At 46.5% G+C, this 21,419-nt stretch overlaps 1 protein-coding gene across 4 annotated transcripts in view; it reads right to left on the bottom strand.

The window, feature by feature from the left end:
- Positions 1–5,804: 5,804 nt before the first annotated feature.
- SLC6A5 (solute carrier family 6 member 5) overlaps positions 5,805–21,419 on the bottom strand; it is a 66,811-nt gene continuing 51,196 nt past the window's right edge. For all 4 annotated transcript variants that reach the window (XM_082747366.1, XM_082747364.1, XM_082747367.1 and 1 more), the window contains 3 exons: positions 17,075–17,175; positions 12,653–12,820; positions 5,805–10,429 (listed from right to left, as the gene is read on the bottom strand). In XM_082747366.1, the coding sequence (XP_082603492.1) occupies positions 10,274–10,429; positions 12,653–12,820; positions 17,075–17,175 (425 nt within the window). In that variant the 3' untranslated portion in view covers positions 5,805–10,273. The remainder of the gene's footprint in view (positions 10,430–12,652; positions 12,821–17,074; positions 17,176–21,419) is intronic.

The following is a 21,419-nucleotide window of genomic DNA, read 5'->3' as shown; positions in this document are numbered from 1 at the left end:
AGCAAGAGTGGGAAGGAGAGCTCATTGAGAAATAAGGACCGATGGCCCTCCCTTGCCTCGGTAAGGAGTAGGAAGGGAGTGGAATAAAAGGCCAAAAGAGTTGGAGGAAAATTTCTCATCATGGAAACCAAAAGTGTAGGGAAAAGATGACTGACTCCTCCTCATCAACTTTCAAACTTTCTTCCACAAAGTCTCTTCCACCACCCAGTGTCCCCGGGCTGCCCACAAAGGCGTGTACCCAGTCTTTTTCTCTAGGCCTTAAGACAATACTTCATTCGCAGTAGAAGTCCCATGTGCTCAACACTGTGGCCAGCACTCTGCAGGAAAGTTAGGAGGAAGGCGTGCTTTTATACCTGCTCACACGGAGTTAGGAGAGATGGAGAAGTCCTCACCTAATTACAGCTCCCATGAGCCAGCCTGTGACCCAAAACAACGAATATCCACTGAAGGAATTCCAGGCCATGGGATGGCATAGTGAGAGATTTTAAAACCAGGAGAGACTGCTCTAGTTACATTAGGCAACAACCTATCCCATCAGCTCATGAGACTGGCTTCTGCCAGCTACATAAAATGGAATGTCCTTTCCAATGCTTTTTAATTTTTTTATTTTTTATAAACATATATTTTTATCCCCAGGGGTACAGGTCTGTGAAGACTACTTTCCAGAGTCACAGGCCACAAAAACTCTCCTTGCCAACAAAGTAAAATTAAGCTTTCCCACATTTCCCAGTGGTTCCCTGGGTCTCCTTCTAGTCCTCCTAGTTTATTTAATGACCTGCATCATTGAAGAATCCAACCAACTTTGTATAATGGAAAAACTCCCAAACAATAATAACATCAATAAAAGATGTTTGATACTCTCTCTCTCAGGTAAAAGAATTCTAGAGCTGGGCAGTCCATGTTTCATCCACTGGTTCTATGAATACTCAGGGAGCCAGGCTCCTTCCAGATCTCTGCTCTATCATTCCTATGATCCAATAGAGCTGCTGATACTCCAGCCATTATATCCATCTTCCAGACAGTAAACATGGAATAGAACGAAAAGAAGGAGAAAAGCATACTCAGAGTCCCGCATATCACTTTTACTTATCTCTAGGCAGAACTTAGTCATAAGGCCATTCCCTATGAATCTGTTAGCTATTGCTGCATAACGACCAACTATAAAGTTTCAGGGGCCATGCAACACTAAGCATTTATTTTCACATATCTACCAGGTGGCTAGATTCAGCTCCTCTGGACTGGTCTCAGCCAGGCACATCTGCTTCAGGCCACAGTGGTTGAGCTGACTGATTTCTCATGGCAATTCTGTGTGTCAGTTGAGTGACTCTCCCACATGCCCTTCATCTGCCTTGGACCAGTGGGTTAGCCAGGATATGTTTATCTCACGGCACAAGGAGTCACAAATGAACAAGTGACAATAGGCCAGGTCTCCTAAGGGCTAGACTCAAAATGGGCACACTGTCACTTCTGCTCCCATGCTATTAAAGGCAACAGGCAAGAAATGCAATCCGTTCACAATGAGGACATAGCCCAGATGTGATTCAGAGTTGGGTAAAGAAGTAGACTCAGTAGCCAATCTGCCATACCAAGGGTCACATTCGGCCGAGCGACAACAAACCTAGTTAAAATGGAAGATGTTACTAAAGAACGGAAGAACAGAAATCCAGAGAAATTCAGTCTCCACCATCCTCTCTCCATCGTACCAACTTGACAAAATACCAGTTCTGGCTTAGGGCAAGTTCATCCCACCCCCACCGCAAGACACAGGGGCTGTATAACCATGAAGCTCTTGCAAGAAGGCAAGATCGGGGAAGGAATGCTCATTAAGACTGCCATGGGCTTGTGCTTAGCAGGACTCTCCACTTTTGAGCAGGTGGGGCTAAGTGATTTTTTGTTTATTATGGTCTCTGTCAATGCTCTCATCCAAGAAAGATCAAATTCATATTCTCTTAGAAGGCACGGCCCAAAGCTCACTCTGTGCATCTGTCCCCCAACACCCCACTTGGGATGGACATGGTGGGAAAATTGTGCAGATGAGCATCCTTCATAAATAACCACAGAATCCCTCAGCCTTCACTAACTGACTGAGAGGAGAAGGCATGGAGAAACAAGTGGTGGGATAAAAATATCAGACCTGTCCTGAAACTCCTGAGCCACACCTGCCCCAGCACCTGCCCTGGATTCTGAGACTGCGCCAAGATCCAGAAACTAACATGGCACTCAGCACTCAGCAGGGGTGAGAGTCTCCAGGACCATTCTCCAGCCCCCCTGCTATGTCTGCTGCTACTGGTTCATGTCATCTCCATGCTGATTACTCAGACTTTAAGTATGACCCCTGGTGGTCCCAGTCATGAGTTGGGAAGGAGAGGACCTGGAAAGACCCCCTGTATTTCTAGATTTATGACCTGGCTGGTGTCTTGCAGTTCACTTCTGACATTTTGAAGGTACTGGTTTCTTGCACAATCAAACCAAAGTTTTTGCCTCAAGCTCCTCCCCACTCTCATCCGTCCTGGACACAGAGATTGGATCAACACTTCAAATGCACAAATCTGACTCTAATAGTAAATACCCAACATGCATCTGCAGTGCTACATTTTCACATACAAACCTCAGGGAATCGTCACGGTGACTATGTGAGATGGGTGTAAATGTTCCCGTTTTACAAGTGAGAAAACAGAGGCTGTGTAAACAAGGAAAGGAGCTGGCCCTCAACCCCAAGACAATGCTTTGTCTCCAGCATACTAGCTGCCTCTGCCAGGAAATCTCTCTCCATTATTCAACAACCTTCCATGGCTCCCAGTGGCCTGTCAGACAACATCAGGACTCTTCACATTGGCACTGAAGCAATTTGACTGTCAAGTCCTTACCTACGGTTTCAGCCTCAGTTCTCACTTCCCACAAGCATATACTGTACCTTCCAGTTTCATCCATCACTCTTTCTTGAAATGGTCTGTCTTGTGCTCATGCCATCCCTTACTTGCTTTCATCTCCCTGGAAAGCACATACTCATCTTAAAGCCTCACTCAGTCTGAGTAACCTGGTGGGAAGGATCTAGTCTTCCTCATGTGTTCTTGCACATGAGGAAGACTCTCGTGACACTGAGCTCTGTTCCCTGTACAGAGCCAATGCTCAGTATTTTCTCATTCACTTCAACAATGCATTTATTGAGTATCTACTATGTGTCACGAACTCTTAGGTACTGGAAAGATAAATTCTGAAGACCCTGAGTGTACAGGTCGAAAAATGAGAGGCTGGAGCAATGAATCGTGAAAACGTGAGTCTCTCTCAATGTGGATCCACACTATATTCTAGTCATTATTTTCTTCTAATCCTACAAGTGTCTAGAGAAGTTTGCTGAAAAGGTAAGGGGACTTGGAATATCACGATTCTCATAAAATTACAGATTACACTAAAATGCAAGAAAGGGGTGTCCCCCACCACACATAGTCTCTGTTTTACATAGTAGAATGGTGAACATCAGAGAAGTAAATCCAATCTCTGTAAAGTTGCAGTATTTTAGAAGGCCCCGAAGGAGTCTTTTGTGGGAAAGGGTCCCCATAGTGAATTTTCTAGACAGTGACTACTCCTCCCACACGGATCTCTTTATAAATCCAGTTCCCGCCAAACAGACTGTTGTACGAGAATCTGTGTATCCGAGATACTGCAGTGAGTTGCCTCGGACTTCCATGCAACTGTGAGATTCTGAATCTCCGGTTCCAGGAGAGACATCTAGAGAGGAGCAAGGAAGCACAAGCAAAAGCAGAGAGGACTATCAAAGGAATAAGCTTGGTAGGAAAAGAGCTGCCAAGTACAGGGGACAAGGAACTGCCAAACAAATGAAAACAAGAGGACACGTTGGATGGAGGAAGACGGAAGAGCTGTAAGGTCAAACACCGCCTTAGCTCCTCCCAGACAGAGCCCTGCATCCCTCTTTAACAGCCCCAAGTACACGGGTTCTGCCACGGATGCAGGAGCTCTGTCCTTTCCACATTTTGTTATTGTCCCTGTTTAGGGAAAGACTATTTTTTAAAGATTTATTTAGTATTTTGGAGAGAGAGGGAGCACGTGAGTGCACAAGGGGAGAAGGGGGACAGAAGGAGAGGGAGAGAGAGAATCTCAAGCAGACTTCCCAGTGAGCCCCAAGCCCGATGCCAGCTCGATCCCAACCAAGATCCCAAGACCCTGAGATCATGACCTGAGCGGAAATTAAGAATTGAATGCTGGGGCGCCTGGGTGGCTCAGTCATTAAGCCTCTGCCTTTGGCTTGGGTCATGATCCCAGGGTCCTGGGATTGAGCCCTGCATCGGGCTCTCTGCTCAACAGGGAGCCTGTTTCTCCCTCTCCCACTCTCTCTGCTTGTGTTCCCTCTCTCGCTGCGTCTTCTATCAAATAAATAAATACAATCTTAAAAAATAATAATAATAATTGAAGCTGAATCAACTAAGCCACCCAGGCACCACTCTTTATTTTTTTCAGGCTTTTATTTAAATTCCAGTTCATCAACATGTATGGTAAAATTGGTTTCGGGGGTAGAATTCACTGATACCTCACTTACATATAACACCCACCGCTCATCGCAACAAGTGTAAGGAAAGACCATTTAAAAGGGAGCATAAAGCCACAACAGAGCATTTCCAAGTAAAGTTCTGTGGTTTCTGGGATCTTCTGAAATGATCCAAAGAAATACTTCAAGATTCCAGTTCAGGGATAAACCGGAAAATGAGTTGGTGATTGTTGAAACCGGGTAACACGGACATGGGAGTTCGTTATTCCATACTCCCCACTTTTATGTATGCTTGAGAATTTCCAGCATAAAAATGCAAAAGAAAACATAACTGCGCAATGGAATCTCAGGAAGGACATCAAGGATGCTGAGCCAGCACCAAACTCCGGTCCCACTGAACACTCTATCTTTCACGATACGGTCTTAGACTGAGTTTGGGATTTGCCTCTTGGTCTGCACGCTGAAGTACACGGTCACGGACAAGCCTGAGTGTGTGTTTCTGTCAATCCCATGACACAGGATGGGTATGTATGCACGTGCAGGTTTTCAGAATCAGCTTGTGAAGGCATTTCTTTTCCCTTAAATGTGACCCAGCTCATCCCTGAAGGCTGCCAACACAGAAGCTGAAGGTGGAAGTGGAGCGTGATTGTGTCATACTTATTTGAGGACAGAGTTGAGCTTCTGGGTTGGCAGGATCAGACAGGGATGCCCAGCCACCAGTCCCTACACGTGGCATAGGAACTCAGGGCCTAACTCTGGGCAGGGAACATGGCAGCTCCACCCTCCTTAAAGGGCTGGGGAAATGGTCTTTATTGATTCGTTTGATTAACAGAAGTAGTCTTTCTACTATGCTCTGAGTTCCTTGACATCTGGGCTGTTCTTTTACTCTGTTTTGCCTGGGGTCTAACTCCATGCAGAAGATACACAAATGTTTGCTGAATTGAAATAAAGTTGAAGGTTGACAAAATGGCCATTCAAACACCCAGGCATTCTACTAGCCCAGTCCCTCTGTCCAGATTCACTCAGATTCTCCCGCTCCCTCTCCTCCTCCCCATGAGGGATAAGTAATAATTCAGCAAAGAATAGTGCATTCTGATAGTTAAGGGTATAACAATTTAATTGGCATTTGTTTCTAGAGCAGCACAATATCTCATTTCCCCAGGATGGCAGTTTTCCATTTCTGTTCCAGATTCCTTCTTATACAATAGATCAATCCTAGGGATACCTGAAGGCCATGTGTTAAGAGAGAGAGAATGTGGGTAATGGGTTTGTAATAGACACGATACTATAATCATCATGTTTTAAACACTGACATTTATTTAGGGTTTTGTGAACTCATACATTATTAAGATAAATTCTAATTTATACCAGTATATAATAGGCAAATATATAATACAATAAATTGCATTTGTAGACATAAATACAAAATTTGAGGTAGGGCCTCAAGAATAATGACTTTTTAAAATGAATAATGCACGGTATATAATATGTACTCTGTAAGATATATATATATATATATGATGCATCATTTGTAACATAATATATTTTCTTCATGTACAGTTAATGAAAAAATATAAGGACCTGATTAGGGAATATATCTTTATTCATAGGCAACAGTTCCACATAAGATGCCTGCAATTAGGACATTAGCCAAGTATGCAATTTCCAAATAACCTATCCCATGATAGGTCCATAATAAAGTGCAAAAGAAAGACGAAAAAAAAAGAAAGGAAGAACAGGACCTAGTCAATTACTATCACCCTAACAATAAAATACACCTATAAGGCAAATGGTTACCTGAAGATGTATTTAATCCACAGCAAGCAAATCAAACCACTGCGTTCAAGGTGATGCACGCCTAATCCGAAAAGACTTTTTCTCTTTGGCTGCAGGCTGCTCAGCGGTGACCCTGGCCAAGACCACAATGCAAAATCACTTGACCTTTCTGTTGGAAGCAAAATCTGGGAAAGTCAGGGAGCTCTGCTTTTACAAATCCTCGGGACACTTCGTGGAGAAATGACTATTGAAATTAGACTCACCCAAACCTTTGCTCTTGGCCTGGAAGTTTTCTGCATGATACCCACCCAGCGTGAAGCGGAGGAAATGCTCATTTGCTTGGCCGGGGCTTTTGGTCCCTACGAGACAACCTGCTATACAGCATGCTCTCCCTTGAGTCATCTGCATACGGTAAGCAATTGTCATTGTGCAAGTCTCTGGGAAGAGGACCGGGAGTGATGGCCAAGGGCACAAAGGGGAAAGAAACATTTTTACTTTTAGGCATGGGAAGACCATGCGGACGGGTGAAGTTCGTCAGGAAGCACGGAGGCACGTGTCGATAGCAGAATAAGAACTTCAGTAAGGGACACTCAACTCGGAGGTGTAAAGACAACCCAAGTCTTATCCATTTAAAGATCATTGTGTTAAATTCTTTTTAAAGTGCCGCTCACTGAAATACCAGTGGATTACATTTCTTACACATTAAAAACACATGGGAAATTTCAAAGACATTGAGGTCATCGAGATTTTGCATTAACCACAGCTTTCATGCAACGAATAAATAGAAAAAAAAAGAAACAAACAAAATAAGATCAGATTGGACACACCTGTACATGACAAACACACAGCCCGAAAGAGATTAAAAGTTACTAATATGCAAGACAAATATTTGCAGAAGAAGCCACAACACCAATAGGTAAGAAATATACATTTTTTTTCTCCTTTAAGGATATTACAAGGTTACTGTTTTTAACATATGGCTTTTTTTTTTTTTCTCTGAATGGGTTTCTGGCATTTGTTGGTGTTGGGAAATAATCTCACACGTGGAAAATAGTCCACCACTCTCTACAGTAAACCAATGGAAGTTTTTCCTCAGCAACTTGATTTTTAACTCAGTTTGAAGGAGAACGTTCAAGTAGCAGCTTGTGACAATGCTATTCATTTTCTTTCTTTTCCATTCATGTATATATATATTTTTCTTCCAATTGACTGTGGCAGAAAACACACCGTGTGGAAACGTCCACCCCAGTCTAGGGGGAGGCTGCAAAGGTTGATGCCCCATGACAAATCAGCTCAGACACTGACCACCTCTCTACCAGGGAAAGCCTCGAAATTGAACATGGCTCAAGAAATGGGTGACACTGAGCTCACAAAGTCACCCTTTCCACAATAAGTTCGGAACCTTTCACCTTGAAGCGAATTTTACGTGAAACTTGGAAATTGTAGGGAAAAGGAAAAACACCCTGGCTGTTCAGGGAACGCTACTGCGTCTTAACTTGGACAAATCCCAGGGAACCCAAATGGAGCTGCCCCCCCTGAAAAACACGCCGCAGTGTGTAGCCAGCAAGGAGGTCCCTGGCCTCACAAGTCAACTTTCAGTGTGTGGAAAACAAACCTGGCAGCAGCCGGAGGGTCCCACCACCCCCACCTTTTTTTAATCACAACAGCAACAATGAGCAGAAATGGGGTTGGCACCCAGCATCCAACTCCAGTTTTTGCCAAGAGGCGAGAGAGGGAAGCCAAAAATCATTCGCCCTGACACACACAAATCAGTCCCTCAAGAGAATGCTAATTGATTGCAGCTTTTTTTTTCTTCAGCCTTCAAATTGGAAAGGCTGTAGATAATTTCCAAAACTAAGTGATTTCCTCCCTGCCACTCCCACCCCACCGGTTATCAATTGGAGAGGGTAATTTTTGGAACCCCTCTGTGACATCCACTAAAGTAACAGGGGCTTCTCAGCAATATGGCTTTCGTGGGGGAAACCAGTGTTCACGGCAAGACGGTCACTGTGGGAGACACTGGACACGTGAGGTCACAGCTTAGCCTCCTAATGCTACATCTAGGGGAAGCTCAGGTTAGTTTCTGTGACAGATTGGAGGAAGCTCGAGCTTTGGGAGAGAGGGAGGGAAGGAGAACAAGACAGACACGCACTGGAGACAGAGAGATGAACACCTACAGCTCAACACCCATCTTTCTTTCCTTTTCTACAGTTTCCACAGGTAATTCTTGAAACCTAGAAATTCACATCATCGTTGGCAAATGACAATGATATTTGCCCTAGAAAAAGAAGAGCTCAGTAAAATGAATTGAGACCTCTTTTTTCAGTAAATGAAGTCATTTAAAAAAAAGAAAAAGAAAAACATGTTACATTAAGGTCTTCTGTTAGGTTTCACTGCTGAGCAACAGGATGAAAATGTCACATCAATATACAAGATTTAAACGGAAAACTTTGCCTGAGACCCTATAATATGAAGACAAACAAATAGAAAGTGATTGAAATGGTCTCCCCTAAAGGAAACAATTTTAGGTTTAGCTATTATTACAGTAAGGAAAAAAAAATTCCAGACTACACTACTCTAAACTCACCATCTCTACAGTGATTCGTAAGATATTTATAAGGATAGAAAACACCACTACACATACACACTACATGAACACATAGCACATTTTAAAAATTTCATATATGCATGTTCAGGGTTCAAGAAGGTAATAAAGGTCATGGCTTCGCCAATCTCTGCAGACATAGGATTCGCTCTCATTAGAGCACAGTTATGAGTATTGCGAATTGAGAACTCTTAAAATTGAATTGTCTAAATGTAGTCTTAAAAGCTATAGTCTTAATTGGCTCACTTGCCACTTACCTAAGCTGTATTTATCAGAAATTCCTGTAAATACAGTGACCTAAAATGTACTACCGGCACAGTGAATATCATGGTGGCTTTCTGTTAAACTCAGCATTTCTTTTTGATTTCTCTATGACCACAGTTGGCCTTTACTATGAATGAAAAAGAGTAAAAATCGAGAAGGTATCAGTCTTATAAGAGGTCGTGTCTTATATATATAAAATATACAGACAGAACTGGGGTAAGTCTTGTTTTCCCAGAGGTTAAGAGACAAGGTGTCTACAGCTCATAGAAAGACATTTTGAGGAGAAGAAACATGGAGTCAGGACACCAAACCGTGGCACTAAATGTCATGGAGAAACCAGAATGGATCGCCACTCTGACTGTAGAGAGGCGCAAATTACACGATGGCTTCTCGTGCACAGGTGGAGGAAGTGACCAAGAGAATTCACACATACGGTTACTTAAAAAAAAAAGACAAGAGAGGGACGAGAACTCTTCATCGAGATTCCCAGTGCACAGAGACGGAAGTGTTTGTTCCTGGCACACCTGAAGTGGTCGGTCTGGATGAAGGAAAGCAGATCCCCAGTTGTAAATGGAAATGTGAACGTTATTAGCCACCTCAGTGGTGTCCAAACCCCCTTATTCTAAAACATTTTGCAGCCACTGCCCACGCTCCAGATACACTCTCCTCAACTTTCTGCATCTGAATGAAATCACGGCGCTGCTCAGCAACACGACCGAGTCCGGATACCAATCCTGTGAGTCTGCCGCCCTATATATGTCTTGATGGCACCACCCACGACAACACACGCAGCAGATCCCTCCCTACTGACCAAGTCGCGCACACCTGCTTGCGACCTCACTGGAAAGCGCTCACCTGGCTGAGCCACTCCTGCCACGGGTCAAGGCCTGTGCTCTGGAAACTGACACCAGGGACTCGGGCAAAGGAGTGCCTCACGTGATCTGTCTAGCTCTTCACGACAGCAGGCGACGCCATATCTTACCTCTCTACATAACCACTCTCATGCACAGCCATGAACCAAGATGTGGGGAGACAGAAGAACATGGGAAGAAAGCTGGGGGAAACATGAGGGGGAGGCAGAGAGGAAAAACGCGATCAAGTCTGGACCATCCCACGCCAGTGAACTAGCACTGGGTGCCCAGTTCCAAATCCTTCACTGGCAGTTTGAGTCCCAGGGAAGAGGTTCCCAGTGGGTCAATCATGTTCTTGTAACGCTCTCCACGGTGCTGAGCTAAGAACGGGCCCCAGTCCGGCTGTGGCGAGCACACCAACTTGAGCCTCTGCAAAGAAGCCAAAGATACACAGGGTCATGGAAGTAATACATCTTCCTTCCCTACCCACACCCCTCTATCCACTGCTTTTGCCAGAACCCCTCCCTAGGCCAAGAGGTCCCCCACCAGGAGAAGCAGTTGGGAAGATCAGCCTTATCAATTAATTAGGCCAAGGATGTTAAAGAGGAAACTGAGTTTGGTTCACTTGTAATTATTTACGTCATCCTGCGAACGATACTACAATAGCTCAGGGTCTGCCTTGCACAAGATTAACCGAGGATAAAGGGCCTGGATTTTAATGATACATTTTTTCCCTCCAAATGAAGAGAATTTGCAAGCTTCCTCTCTCCACTGCCAAACAAGTCTGCGAAGGACATGAGCTCAATTACTTTTGTTCTGTAGTCTCAACAGTGGGTTGTTACATCAAAATAATTGGATTTTGTTTAGCATATTTCCCCAAAGTATATAAGTGGCCGGGGAAAAAAACTGCAACCCCAAAGACACATTGCCAAGAGTGAGCAAAGATTTTAATTATCTGCTAACAAAAATAGATGCTTCTGACTTGGTTCGGCAGTGTGGGTTCTTGCAAGGGAGCTAGAAATAATGGGAACATCTCTAATCCTGCAACTGAACCTACTTTACAGAAACATAATTTGATGGGAATATTTTCTGGAAAAAAAGAAAGCAAACATATTTCTGAAAACATACAGGGCAACAACAATTACATGTTTATTACCGATTAAAGAGAAGCTGTTTCTCGGAGCTGTTAGTTTAATCTCCCCTTAATCATCGGTTTGCAACCTTTGTGTCCCAAATCAACCATAATAAGTTGGTACAGCCCCACTCATCAGTTTAGGGAATTCTGCCCCGAGGCAGAAGCAGCAGAGGCTACACTAGCTGCTGTTCAGAGGGAACGAGATTCCTGGGTCATTGGTGGGAGGTTTCTCTGGGGCAAAAGGGAGCCATCTCTGGGGGTCAAAGGGCCCACGGGAATTTACCTGGAGGGGACAGCAGGCAATTTCCTGAGGATGGAAACTGGAATCCCACTTCAGCAAGGAGGCACCTTCCTTCCCTTTGTCAACTCTGTCTCCATCTTTAGGCCATTAAAGATAAAAGCCACCTCCCCACGACGCGGACATTTGTGGTAGGCCTTTACTCACACACCTTATTCTCCTGTTGCTTCTCTCTCCAGAGCCTCCGTGGGATGTTCCCTTCCTTTCCTCAGTCTGACTGACCAAGAGCAAAGCCTGTACAGCTTTCATCACTACCCTCTATCGGCAGGTGTTTCCTGGCCTTGGTCTATCCCAACACCTCTGAGACTTGAGGGAAGTCGCAAGTCTGAGACTCCAGGTAGCCTTAGAATCGGCTGGAGGGCCGGTTACACGACAGACACCGGGTCCCAGTTCCCCAGCTCTGGTTCAGTGGAGCCAAGCTGGGGCCTGATCCTTTGCGTTTCCCACAAGATCCCAGGAAGTGGGCCAACCCTGAGCAGCACTGGTCTGGTCCAAAAGGCCCAAACTCTGGATTTTCAAACAGACGCAGTGCTGGTCTATTCCTAGCACATCTGGGCGAGTGACTTCTCACAACGAGAGCCTGACCACACCTCACTGGTGGCTCAACAAGGGACGGTCACTTCCCATCCACCCCGGAGACAGCGTGGGGATCCTTTTGAAATGAGGAAAGAAACAAGGAAAGGGTCCAGCAAGGGGTTAACAAAGATGAGTCTCGCCTCTTACCAGCCACACCCCAGACCCATCATTACACTGTGTGGGGACGGTGACCTGTTCACCAGCTTGGGACCCTCAGCCATCCCTAACACCAGCACAAAGGGAGGGGCTGTGATTTAAAATGAAATGGTAACTAATGTTTGGAGGAAGGCTTGGACAGAGAGGAAGCTCAGGAGAGGGGGAATCTGACATGTAGTTAAATCCAAGCACTGCATTTAAATTACGAGGGGAATGGGGGGCTTCTGATGGCTTATTCCCCAGAGCGGTCGCCTGCACTGAGAAATGGTATAATAACAGCTTGGCCTGCGGATTGGCTGAGCCTCTCCATTAGAGGAATGATACGTAATAAAAATGGGTTTAATAGAAACGGTGGCAAGTGCGAACACTTAATCACCACATCTCCCTTGGGAAGAAGTTTACTGAATCTGTTGTTCTTTCATGCACTGAGCTCTCAGAGCTTCTCCCTGGGGAGGGGATGGCAGGAGAAAGGAGCTGATGGAATTACCTCAATAAATCTGCCAGGAGCCAGATGCATTTTTATCACAAACATAATTGGGATCCAGATAACAGAACAGGCGAGCATGAGCCATCCAAGCACCATGGACCAGTTAGGGTAGCGGTAAGAGCCGTAAGTCATGGGCTCCCACTGGTAGAAGCTGAAGCACAGGATAAACTGGGAAGAAAGGAGAAACACACGTGTTAGACGGAAGATGCGAAGTCTTCGCTCCTAACAGCGACATGCTGAGCCCTTGCCATGAGTCTGGTGCTTTCCTACCTCTGCTCTCATTTCACACCTAAACCAACCCCAAAAGTGAGGAATTAGTCATGATCCACTTTCCAAAGGAAGAAACCGAATTTCAGAGAGACGAAGACGCACACGGCAGACCCTGTGCTGCCATCCGCTGGAATGGAGCCAGGCGTATCGATGTATACACACACGCGTGTGTACACACACACACACACGCATGCACGTGCCCACATGTGCCCAGGCTGAGAAGACAATTTAAAGGATACACCTCGAGGTGGCTGATGGGTGGTACTGGGAGTTTTAAAGGGGCTGTCTGCACTTCTTATGGGGGATAATCAACTTCTGTTATAAGAAAGAAATCCTTTACGTTTATGTATTTTAATTTTCTTAATGAGTTGAATTGACTTTGCCTTCTCCTTGAACGGGGCACGGCCAGCATCCTGATACCGCCTGCTGAAGTTTGCCGAGTGAGATGTGAACAGTCCACACGGCAGTGACTGAGCAAGAAGCTGGTCCTACAGTAAGCCCACTCGCAACCTCTCGCAACCAACTCAAGGAGAATGGGCCTCGTCACCAAACTGTGCCAAGAACATAGGGACCAGCAGGCCAATGTCACCTCTGCCGTTAACTAGCTGAAGGACCTTCACATAGCAGACTTCGTTTTCAATGGGTGTATTTCACATAGTGTACACAACACAGGGGTTTTCTGGGCACAGGTATTTACTCAAAAGTCCCCCCTCAATTTTAAGAGCGGTCTTGATTTATCTGCTGCCCGTGCTCTCCTATCCCTGCACACTTTCACTGGCAAGGGCCAGGCAAACCCTCTGAAGACACAGCGAGTGCAGCTGGAAAGCAGCAAGGGAACACGTGTGCCGGATGGGAAGGGACAGAACGGGCCTCCTAACTGTTCTTGCCAAGACTTTGGAGGGCAGCCTCGCCTGGAGAAAAGGGCGTCCTTGCCTGCAGGGGTCCAGACCAAAGTACTGAATAATGATGACCTATGTGCCGTGTTTCCCTGACACTCTTTTTCGATCTCAGGCAGTAAAATAATTGCCGAAAAATGATTGGAGGGAGTTATGTTAGGAAAGATGATGTATGGAAGAGTTTGAGGAGAGCGTGAAGCACGATACGAGTGTAAGGCATATCTACGTTATTGCTGCAGAGCCCAGGATGCTGGGGCCAGCGTTTATTTCAATGCAACAATAATTCAATGTATTGATTCGAAGCAATGTGAGCTTGAAGACAACTGTTGAAAATGCTGCTCCTACGGAAAGAGATGCCTTACTCTAGGACCCCTTTTAAACATTTCGCCCCTAGAGTTATAAGCTTTATTAACCAGTCTATTGGAAGTAGGGCCTAATGTAATTATGGTAAGTTGCTCCATTTCATTTACTATATAAATAGCAATACATCTGCTTATGTGTGTGCATAATTCAGTAACGTGATCTGACTATGTATACAATAATTGCATGGAGAATATTTATAGCTCTGTAAATCCAAGAAGGCACATATAAAAATGATCAATTTTATTTCAGAGGTCTCTGAAGTAATTTAAACCCATAATCTTGGGGCACCTGGGTGGCTCAGTTGTTAAGTGTCTGCCTTTGGCTCAGATCATGATTCCAGGGTCTTACGATTGAGCCCGCCGTCAGGCTCCCTGCTCAGTGGGAAGCCTGCTTCTCCCTCTACTACTCCCCCTGCTGTGTCCCCTCTCTCGATATCTGTCTGTCAAATAAATAAATAAAATCTTTAAAATAAATGAATAAAAAATAAACCCATAATCTTAGCTCATTCCAGCACACTACAAATATCCATTTTACAGAGGGGCAAAGAGCAAAAAATACGTGTTAGGCTTGGCCCTTTGGTACCCATTTCCAGTTGTACAAATGCCACATCAAACTTACCTGAGCAAATGTATTCTTGACAGACATTTCCTTCTGCCAAGCCAGCTTTGATAAAACCCTGCCCTCAGCTGGGCCTGGCCATGAGGGACACTAATTCAACCACTGGGTCAGACTCACTCTGACTTCTTGCTAATGGCAGCCAAGGAAGGCACTGGAGAGAGCTATGTCAGTTGACAATGATGATGAAATTGACCGATTCTACTTGTCCCTGGCTCCCAAACATAGAAGGGGAATCTGGTTCGGGATATTTTCTGGGATCTCTACAGGTTTCTGCTATGAGCTTCATAACAGATATCAAGTAAAACACAGCAGAGTTGAGAAACTTTCTCAAAAAGCACATCAGGTCCTGGAACTTCTTTCCCCGACCTTCTGCTCCCAGAGGTAAGAATTCTTTTATCTGGGGCGCCTGGGTGGCTCAGTTGGTTGAGCAACTGCCTTCGGCTCAGGTCATGATCCCAGACTTCCAGGATCGAGTCCCGCAACAGGCTCCCAGCTCCTTGGGGAGTCTGCTTCTCCCTCTGACCTTCTCCTCTCTCATGCTCTCTCTCACTCATTCTCTCTCAAATAAATAAATAAAATCTTAAAAAAAAGAATTCTTTTTATCCAAAAACTGGCCAAACTCCACTTGAAGAGGAGAGCACTGAGCTTTGAGAATTTTACTGAGGCTGAGACAGCTCTGGACTCAAGACTTAGCCCTGCCTCCCACAAGCTTTGTGGCCTTGGTCAAGCTCCTTAGCCTCTGTGGGCCTCAGTGTACACAACTGTAAAATGCGGGGAAGAATCACCAACCAACAAGAGGGGCCAGAGGCTTTAGGGACAGCGCTCATAGAGCGCTTGCCTCTAACTAGAACTGCCTCTACATAGTAGCGCTGGTTGTTAGCAGTATGTCATATGTTTCTGCAAAATATAATGAAATTCTCTGAAGTTTAATCTCTTCCAAGACAGGAAGGAAAGGCAGGCCTTGATCTCACCCAAGAATAAATCAGATGTAGTAGTAACTGGGGTGGTGTTCAGCAGAGACAGAGAATGCCTTGGGCAGGAGAGTCTCACCCCCCCCCCCTTCAATTAGGGTATATCTGAGCTCTTCATACGCATTTCAGTTCTGAATTCAAGAAACCAAAAAATCTATTTTAGTTCTTTTCATCTCTCACACCCCAAGTGTCATGGGACTTTTCAGCAAATCACAGCCTCTAAAATGTGAGCATCAACGGGGGCCTCACTATGATGTCCATGTCAGTGCAGAAGAAAATAAACACTGGATGGCTTTTCTGTCTAAACTCATGTCTTTTCAGAAGGCAGTCGAGATGTTTTGATTAAAACTCACTCTGTGACAGTTTAAAAAAAAAAAGAATGAAATACATATTTTCTTTATAATTTTACTTCCATCCTGCCTGGTTTTCCTTTAGGGAACCTGGTTGCTGTGTGGGAAAACTAGGGTCTTGATCTGGTTTCTAGTGCCACCTGCTGGCTCCAAGGAGAACTACAATCAGCTTCTTGCAGCCTTGCCAAGATACAACATTGCAACCCACAGAGGAGGGGGAAAGGCAGGGTCTTGTCAATGCCTGTGCTTGGAGGGTGGATCAAGGCAAAGCCCGCAGCCTACAGCACAATAAAGGAGGTGATGGATGTGCATGTAAGTCCCTATGCAGATTTACTGATACACGAAGGGCTCTGATCTTTAAGAAGGTGAATGTCAGATAATCTCAAAATGTCATCATCACACTTGAGGATGATAAGATAGTTCTCGAAAACAATAAAAGGGAATAATAAAAGTCTAACGTATGCTCTATTAGTTAGTTGTAGAGCAGCTGTATGGAGTAGTGGTTAAGAGCAAGAGCTTTGGAGCCAACTGCCTAGGTTCGAACTCAGGCTGTGTTTGCTCATAACTAGGTATGCACCCACATAACCTGTGGGTGTCAGGTTCCCCAACTGTAAAGTGGGGATGCTTTAAAACCAATCCCACCAGCTGCTGTGAGGGAGAGAAGAAGATACACACATAATCTTCTTTGAACAGAGCTGGGATTCTGACGAGCCCATGGGAAATGTGATTGTTATCTGCTCTCCGTACATGAGGCAGACTGATGTAATAGGGAATGTTCCATCAGAGAGCTCCAGACTGCCTGAGTCACAGCTAAGGCCCTTTAGGTGAGTTGCTATACCTCTCCAAGCCTCAGTTTCCCCTTCTGAAATACAAGAATGATGGGCTTTGTTCAAACATAGAGCAGCACATCCACACGTGAGGTCCTACATCCACGATGAAGCATGCAATCCTTACGGTTAAAATGGTTGGAGTTACAAACGCCCAGCAGACTTTCCAGAAGATGTTTGGCTGGAATCCAATCATCATCTCTATATCTTCACAGAATCTTTGCAGGCCTGCAGACAGACAAGAGGAGACAGAGCATGAGGGGCCGTGGAGGGGGTGGGGGAGGTCTGCGGGGAAGGGAGGCTGTAGGACAGGCTCTAGAGCCCCTCACTCCAGTGCCATTGGCTACAGAGGGCCCCAGCCTGGTGTCAGCATAACCCCTATTATGCAAGAAACCATCAGACAAATGATTCACTGCTGGGAAGATCAGGGCAAACTGAACATTTAAATAGATAGTAAATACTCTCTGGGGTGAGGTTCACAAATGTCATCCCATGGTGACATCTAAAAAGCTCAGTATGGCCTGGGCTGGGCATCTCAGCATGGCCACAGCCCAGCACAGTCACCAGCGTGGCTGTTTGTGGAGACGGCCTTGTGTGCTTAGCAAGCACTCTGACAACACCAGTTATGTTTGTGGTCAGTAAGCACGGTGGACGATGAAAGCCTGGAGATTCAGACCGAGAGTCCACGCATGTCGGTTTTTGTCCTCACCCTCCCGAGGCTACTCTTCCATGAGCCGATGCATCTTCACTCTGTGTGAGATGATAATGACAGGCAAACACCGAAGTACACTCCAAGTGGCCACTGCCCACTTCACTGGGACTCAAAGCATTGCTGTCCTGGTACCGAGTGGAGGACAGTAACCTCTCACGGCCACGTGTAACCACCAACCCCACATGCTCTCAGTTCACCAAGAACCTTAAGTCACTCTTTGGAAGCAAGAGCCGCTGAGGAGGGTTTGGGAATGGGGCAGCTTCTTGCATTGTTTCCTGAGCTCAGCAGACGCATGGCTTTCCTCAATGGGAGTGGTTACTGGGCTGACCGGTCAGGAAAGGTCCCTGGGTTCAAGCTCCGTCACAGTCAGCAGCTCTGACCAGGGACCCAGCTGCCTTGGCTTTAATCTCCCTATTCCTTCATCCTTGGGTCATCTATGTGAAAAGTGGGTACACTACAGATCAAAAGGGGCAGAGACACCCCTCAAGGAAAGCACCCACTCCATGGCACCTCTTCCTACAGACCATAACCCTCTACACACCCCGAGACCTTCTTGCCTGAGATGTGGGCCCCTTGCGCCTCCTGTTCCCGAGCTCTCCCAGCGCCGTGGGGCTCCTGGGTCCTCTGCCCTTAGCGCCACGAGGAGCAGGGGGATTCCGTGTCTGGGGGCCCCCCTCCCAGCCCTGACTTGCTGTCTCTTACCCTATGCCATCCTCTCTCTGGGCACCACCTGCACCAGCTGCCTTCCCCTGGCCGGTGCCCCTGTCCCTGCCTCCGCCCAGACTTTCCCTCTAGCCTTGCTCCCTCGGACACTGAGGCTGCATGCAGTTGGGAAGAATAATGGGACATGAAAAAGCAATCTCTCGTTGGGGTAGAAAGCTGAGACCGGTGTTCCTCTAGGGAACAGAGGAGTTCATCTCAGCCTCTTAAATAAAAAAATAAATTGATTTTAAAAAAAGGACCTGATAATATTCTGTATCTTGATCTGGAGGCTGGTTACCTGCAGGTCAAAATTCACTCAACTGTACGCTCCATTATGCTTGTGTTCACAGTATTGGGAGCAGTGTTAAAGTTTACCTCCAAAGTCTGCGCTAGCCGCCATCACCAAAACGACGGGTGCTGAGACCTTCGCAGCCCTTAGTTCCTGCCGTGCGCTTCGACCCCATGCCCAGCACAGACCCGGCACGTCTGTGGCCTCTCATGACCATGAATCAGCAGGATGCTGACCACAGCCATGACAGGGGACAGCCAAGCCCAAGGCCAGCTGTAGAACAAACGGCCTGCACTGAGAACAGTGTTGGCAGGTTCACCAGAGGCAGCTGCTCTAACATCCACTCCAGATCCAGCTTTCTGGTCTACCTTAAAGAAACCCTGATCAGGACAACCACAAATGTGGGCGCCATAAAGAACGCCGGGTAGGGAGTTCGGATCTAATAGCCAATCCCTGGCTCCACCTTTCATTCCCTGTGTGGCCTTAGGAAAGGGAATCTCTTTCTGAGCTTTTGCCGGTTTACTGGGGAGACTGGGGAGCTCAATCCGTGACACAAACAGGGTCCAAGTTGCTTCTCTGCATTCACCACAGGCAAGAACTATTTGCCTCGAGCCACTGAGCTGACTATCTGTGGATCTGTTATTGGTGCATGTTCTTTAGTGTTATCAAATGCCTTCCTGCGAGGGGTCTCTGGACACTACTCTCTGAGCACAAGTGAGGAAAGAGACTCAAAGGAATAAAAGTCAAAGCTGAGGCCCTGAAAAATGCGGACAAGACACTGAGGGCAGGCCTCAGTTGTTCAAACAAAGAAACAAAAGATTCTAGAAGTTTCTGTTATCATTTTCAATTCTGTTTTATTCCTCTCCAGTAGACCATCTCCAAGACAGCATGTAGCTTGACTGGGAAACTCATTTGTTAGGGCTCAGGGTTAGACCCTAAGAAGACGTACAGATGGACCTACTATTTGAGGAGGGGGATGGCGGGAAAGGGGCTTAAGCTTCTGCAGAGGGGCCAATGAGCTAGACCCAGAGCTGTAGGTAGGGTGGACAACGGGTACTAGGTTCCAGCAAGAACAGAGTTTGCCACCGAGAAGTGGTGCTGGGACTGAAGTGGGGAGGCTTGGGTCCCAGGGCCAGCTCAGTGTCAGGAAGGTCATCTCCCTCTCAGAGCGTCACATGGGGGCTCCGGACAGCAGGACAGCAGGCCTCTGCCTCCAGCTGGCTCTAGGTCCCATGACTGTTCTGCCGGTTCTGCCCACCTGTGGGAGAGCCCTGCACATACAGCCCAGGGACACCAGGGGGAGCCACCAGGCATCCTCCTGCCTCCCGTGCATTCTTGAGCCAGACTTTCCAGCCCTTCTTCCATCCTCTACCAGCTCCAACTCCTGCCCAGCCACAGGCCCACCCCCCAGACCCCACCCCCATGGCCTGACTCATCTAAGTCCCCACCTGAGTCCTTTACTAAGTCACTGGCTGCCTTCCTCTGAGACCTTTGTTTCTGTGGCTCCCTCTGCCTGCTCTGTCCTTTCCACCGACACAAATCCCTTTTTATGGACACAAATCCCTTTTTATCGTCAAGGCCCAACTCTTTGTTTGTTTGTTTGTTTGTTTGACAGAGAGAGACACATCGAGAGAGGGAACACAAGCAGGGGGAGTGGGAGGAGGAGAAGCAGGCTTCCCGCTGAGCAAGGAGCCCGATGCGAGGCTTGATCCCAGGACCCTGGGATCATGGCCCGAGCCGAAGGCAGACGCCTAATGACTGAGCCACCCAGGCGCCCCAAGGCCCAACTCTTGATAAAATAATTGTTTGTGGAACCTGCACATTGCAACTTCCCTTTGCGCCACCTTGAGCCCAGAGGGATAAGATAGGCTCCAAAATGGACCTGAGCAATTGCTCCTCACCGAATTGACAGAAAAACAGAAGGAAAAAATAAATGGTAAGCTCATGGCTACTACTGTAGATTCAACAAAGAGATCTGAGGCTCAGAAATTGGCCCACAACGAGCTCCTCACAACCACCACCAACCCCGAACCGAGAAATCAAACAACGGCTTCAACCAGCCAATCACATTCACCTATGCAGTTTCGTGGCTTCTTTCTCTATAAACCACACCCTTGGGGGCCGCTCTCCCTCCCATGGGACCCTGGCCATCCTTGGGGCACGTGAACTAGGCGCTTCTACAGAACCTTACGCCCAGAAGGGTGATGCCCCCAAAGGAATGGGCTTTTGTTGCCATCTTGAAATTCTGAGTGCATTTTCAGTGAGGGACTCTGCACTTTCACTTTGTGCTAGGTATCCCACAAATTAGGTCTCCGGTCCTGTGTGCCCCTCACATTATTCATTTACCATTAACATAAAGGTCCCATCCCTCAGAGCCAAAAACCCTATGTGTTGGCTCAGATTTTCCCCACCTTGGTTAGCGAGAAACTCAACATTCACTAAGTCTCAGGCTTTATTCTCTTTTATATGCTCTTATCTCTGAGAGGCTCCCTGCTTGAGGGTTTCCTAGTCGCTCTGGGTCACCTGTATCTCTGGGCAGCAAAAGCGCCCTAACCAGGCATGCACAGCTGAGTCCTGACCTTCCTCTCAATGGTAAGCGTGCTGTGGCTTTGCTTGTCCTAGTAGCTAGCCAGCAAGATGCCTGAATGTACCTCCCCGCTTTCCTAGGAGTACAAAGGGCATACAGTAAGCGTCTAATAAATACCTGATCATTTACTGACATTTACCTGTGTGTGTTAATAATGGACTGAAGCCTGATGCTGACTGATG

The sequence above is a fragment of the Mustela nivalis genome, assembly GCF_964662115.1.
Source record: "Mustela nivalis genome assembly, chromosome: 9".
Lineage (NCBI taxonomy): Eukaryota > Metazoa > Chordata > Mammalia > Carnivora > Mustelidae > Mustela > Mustela nivalis.
The sequence above is the reverse complement of the archived record's forward strand: the minus strand, read 5'-3'. Positions and strand labels throughout refer to the sequence as shown.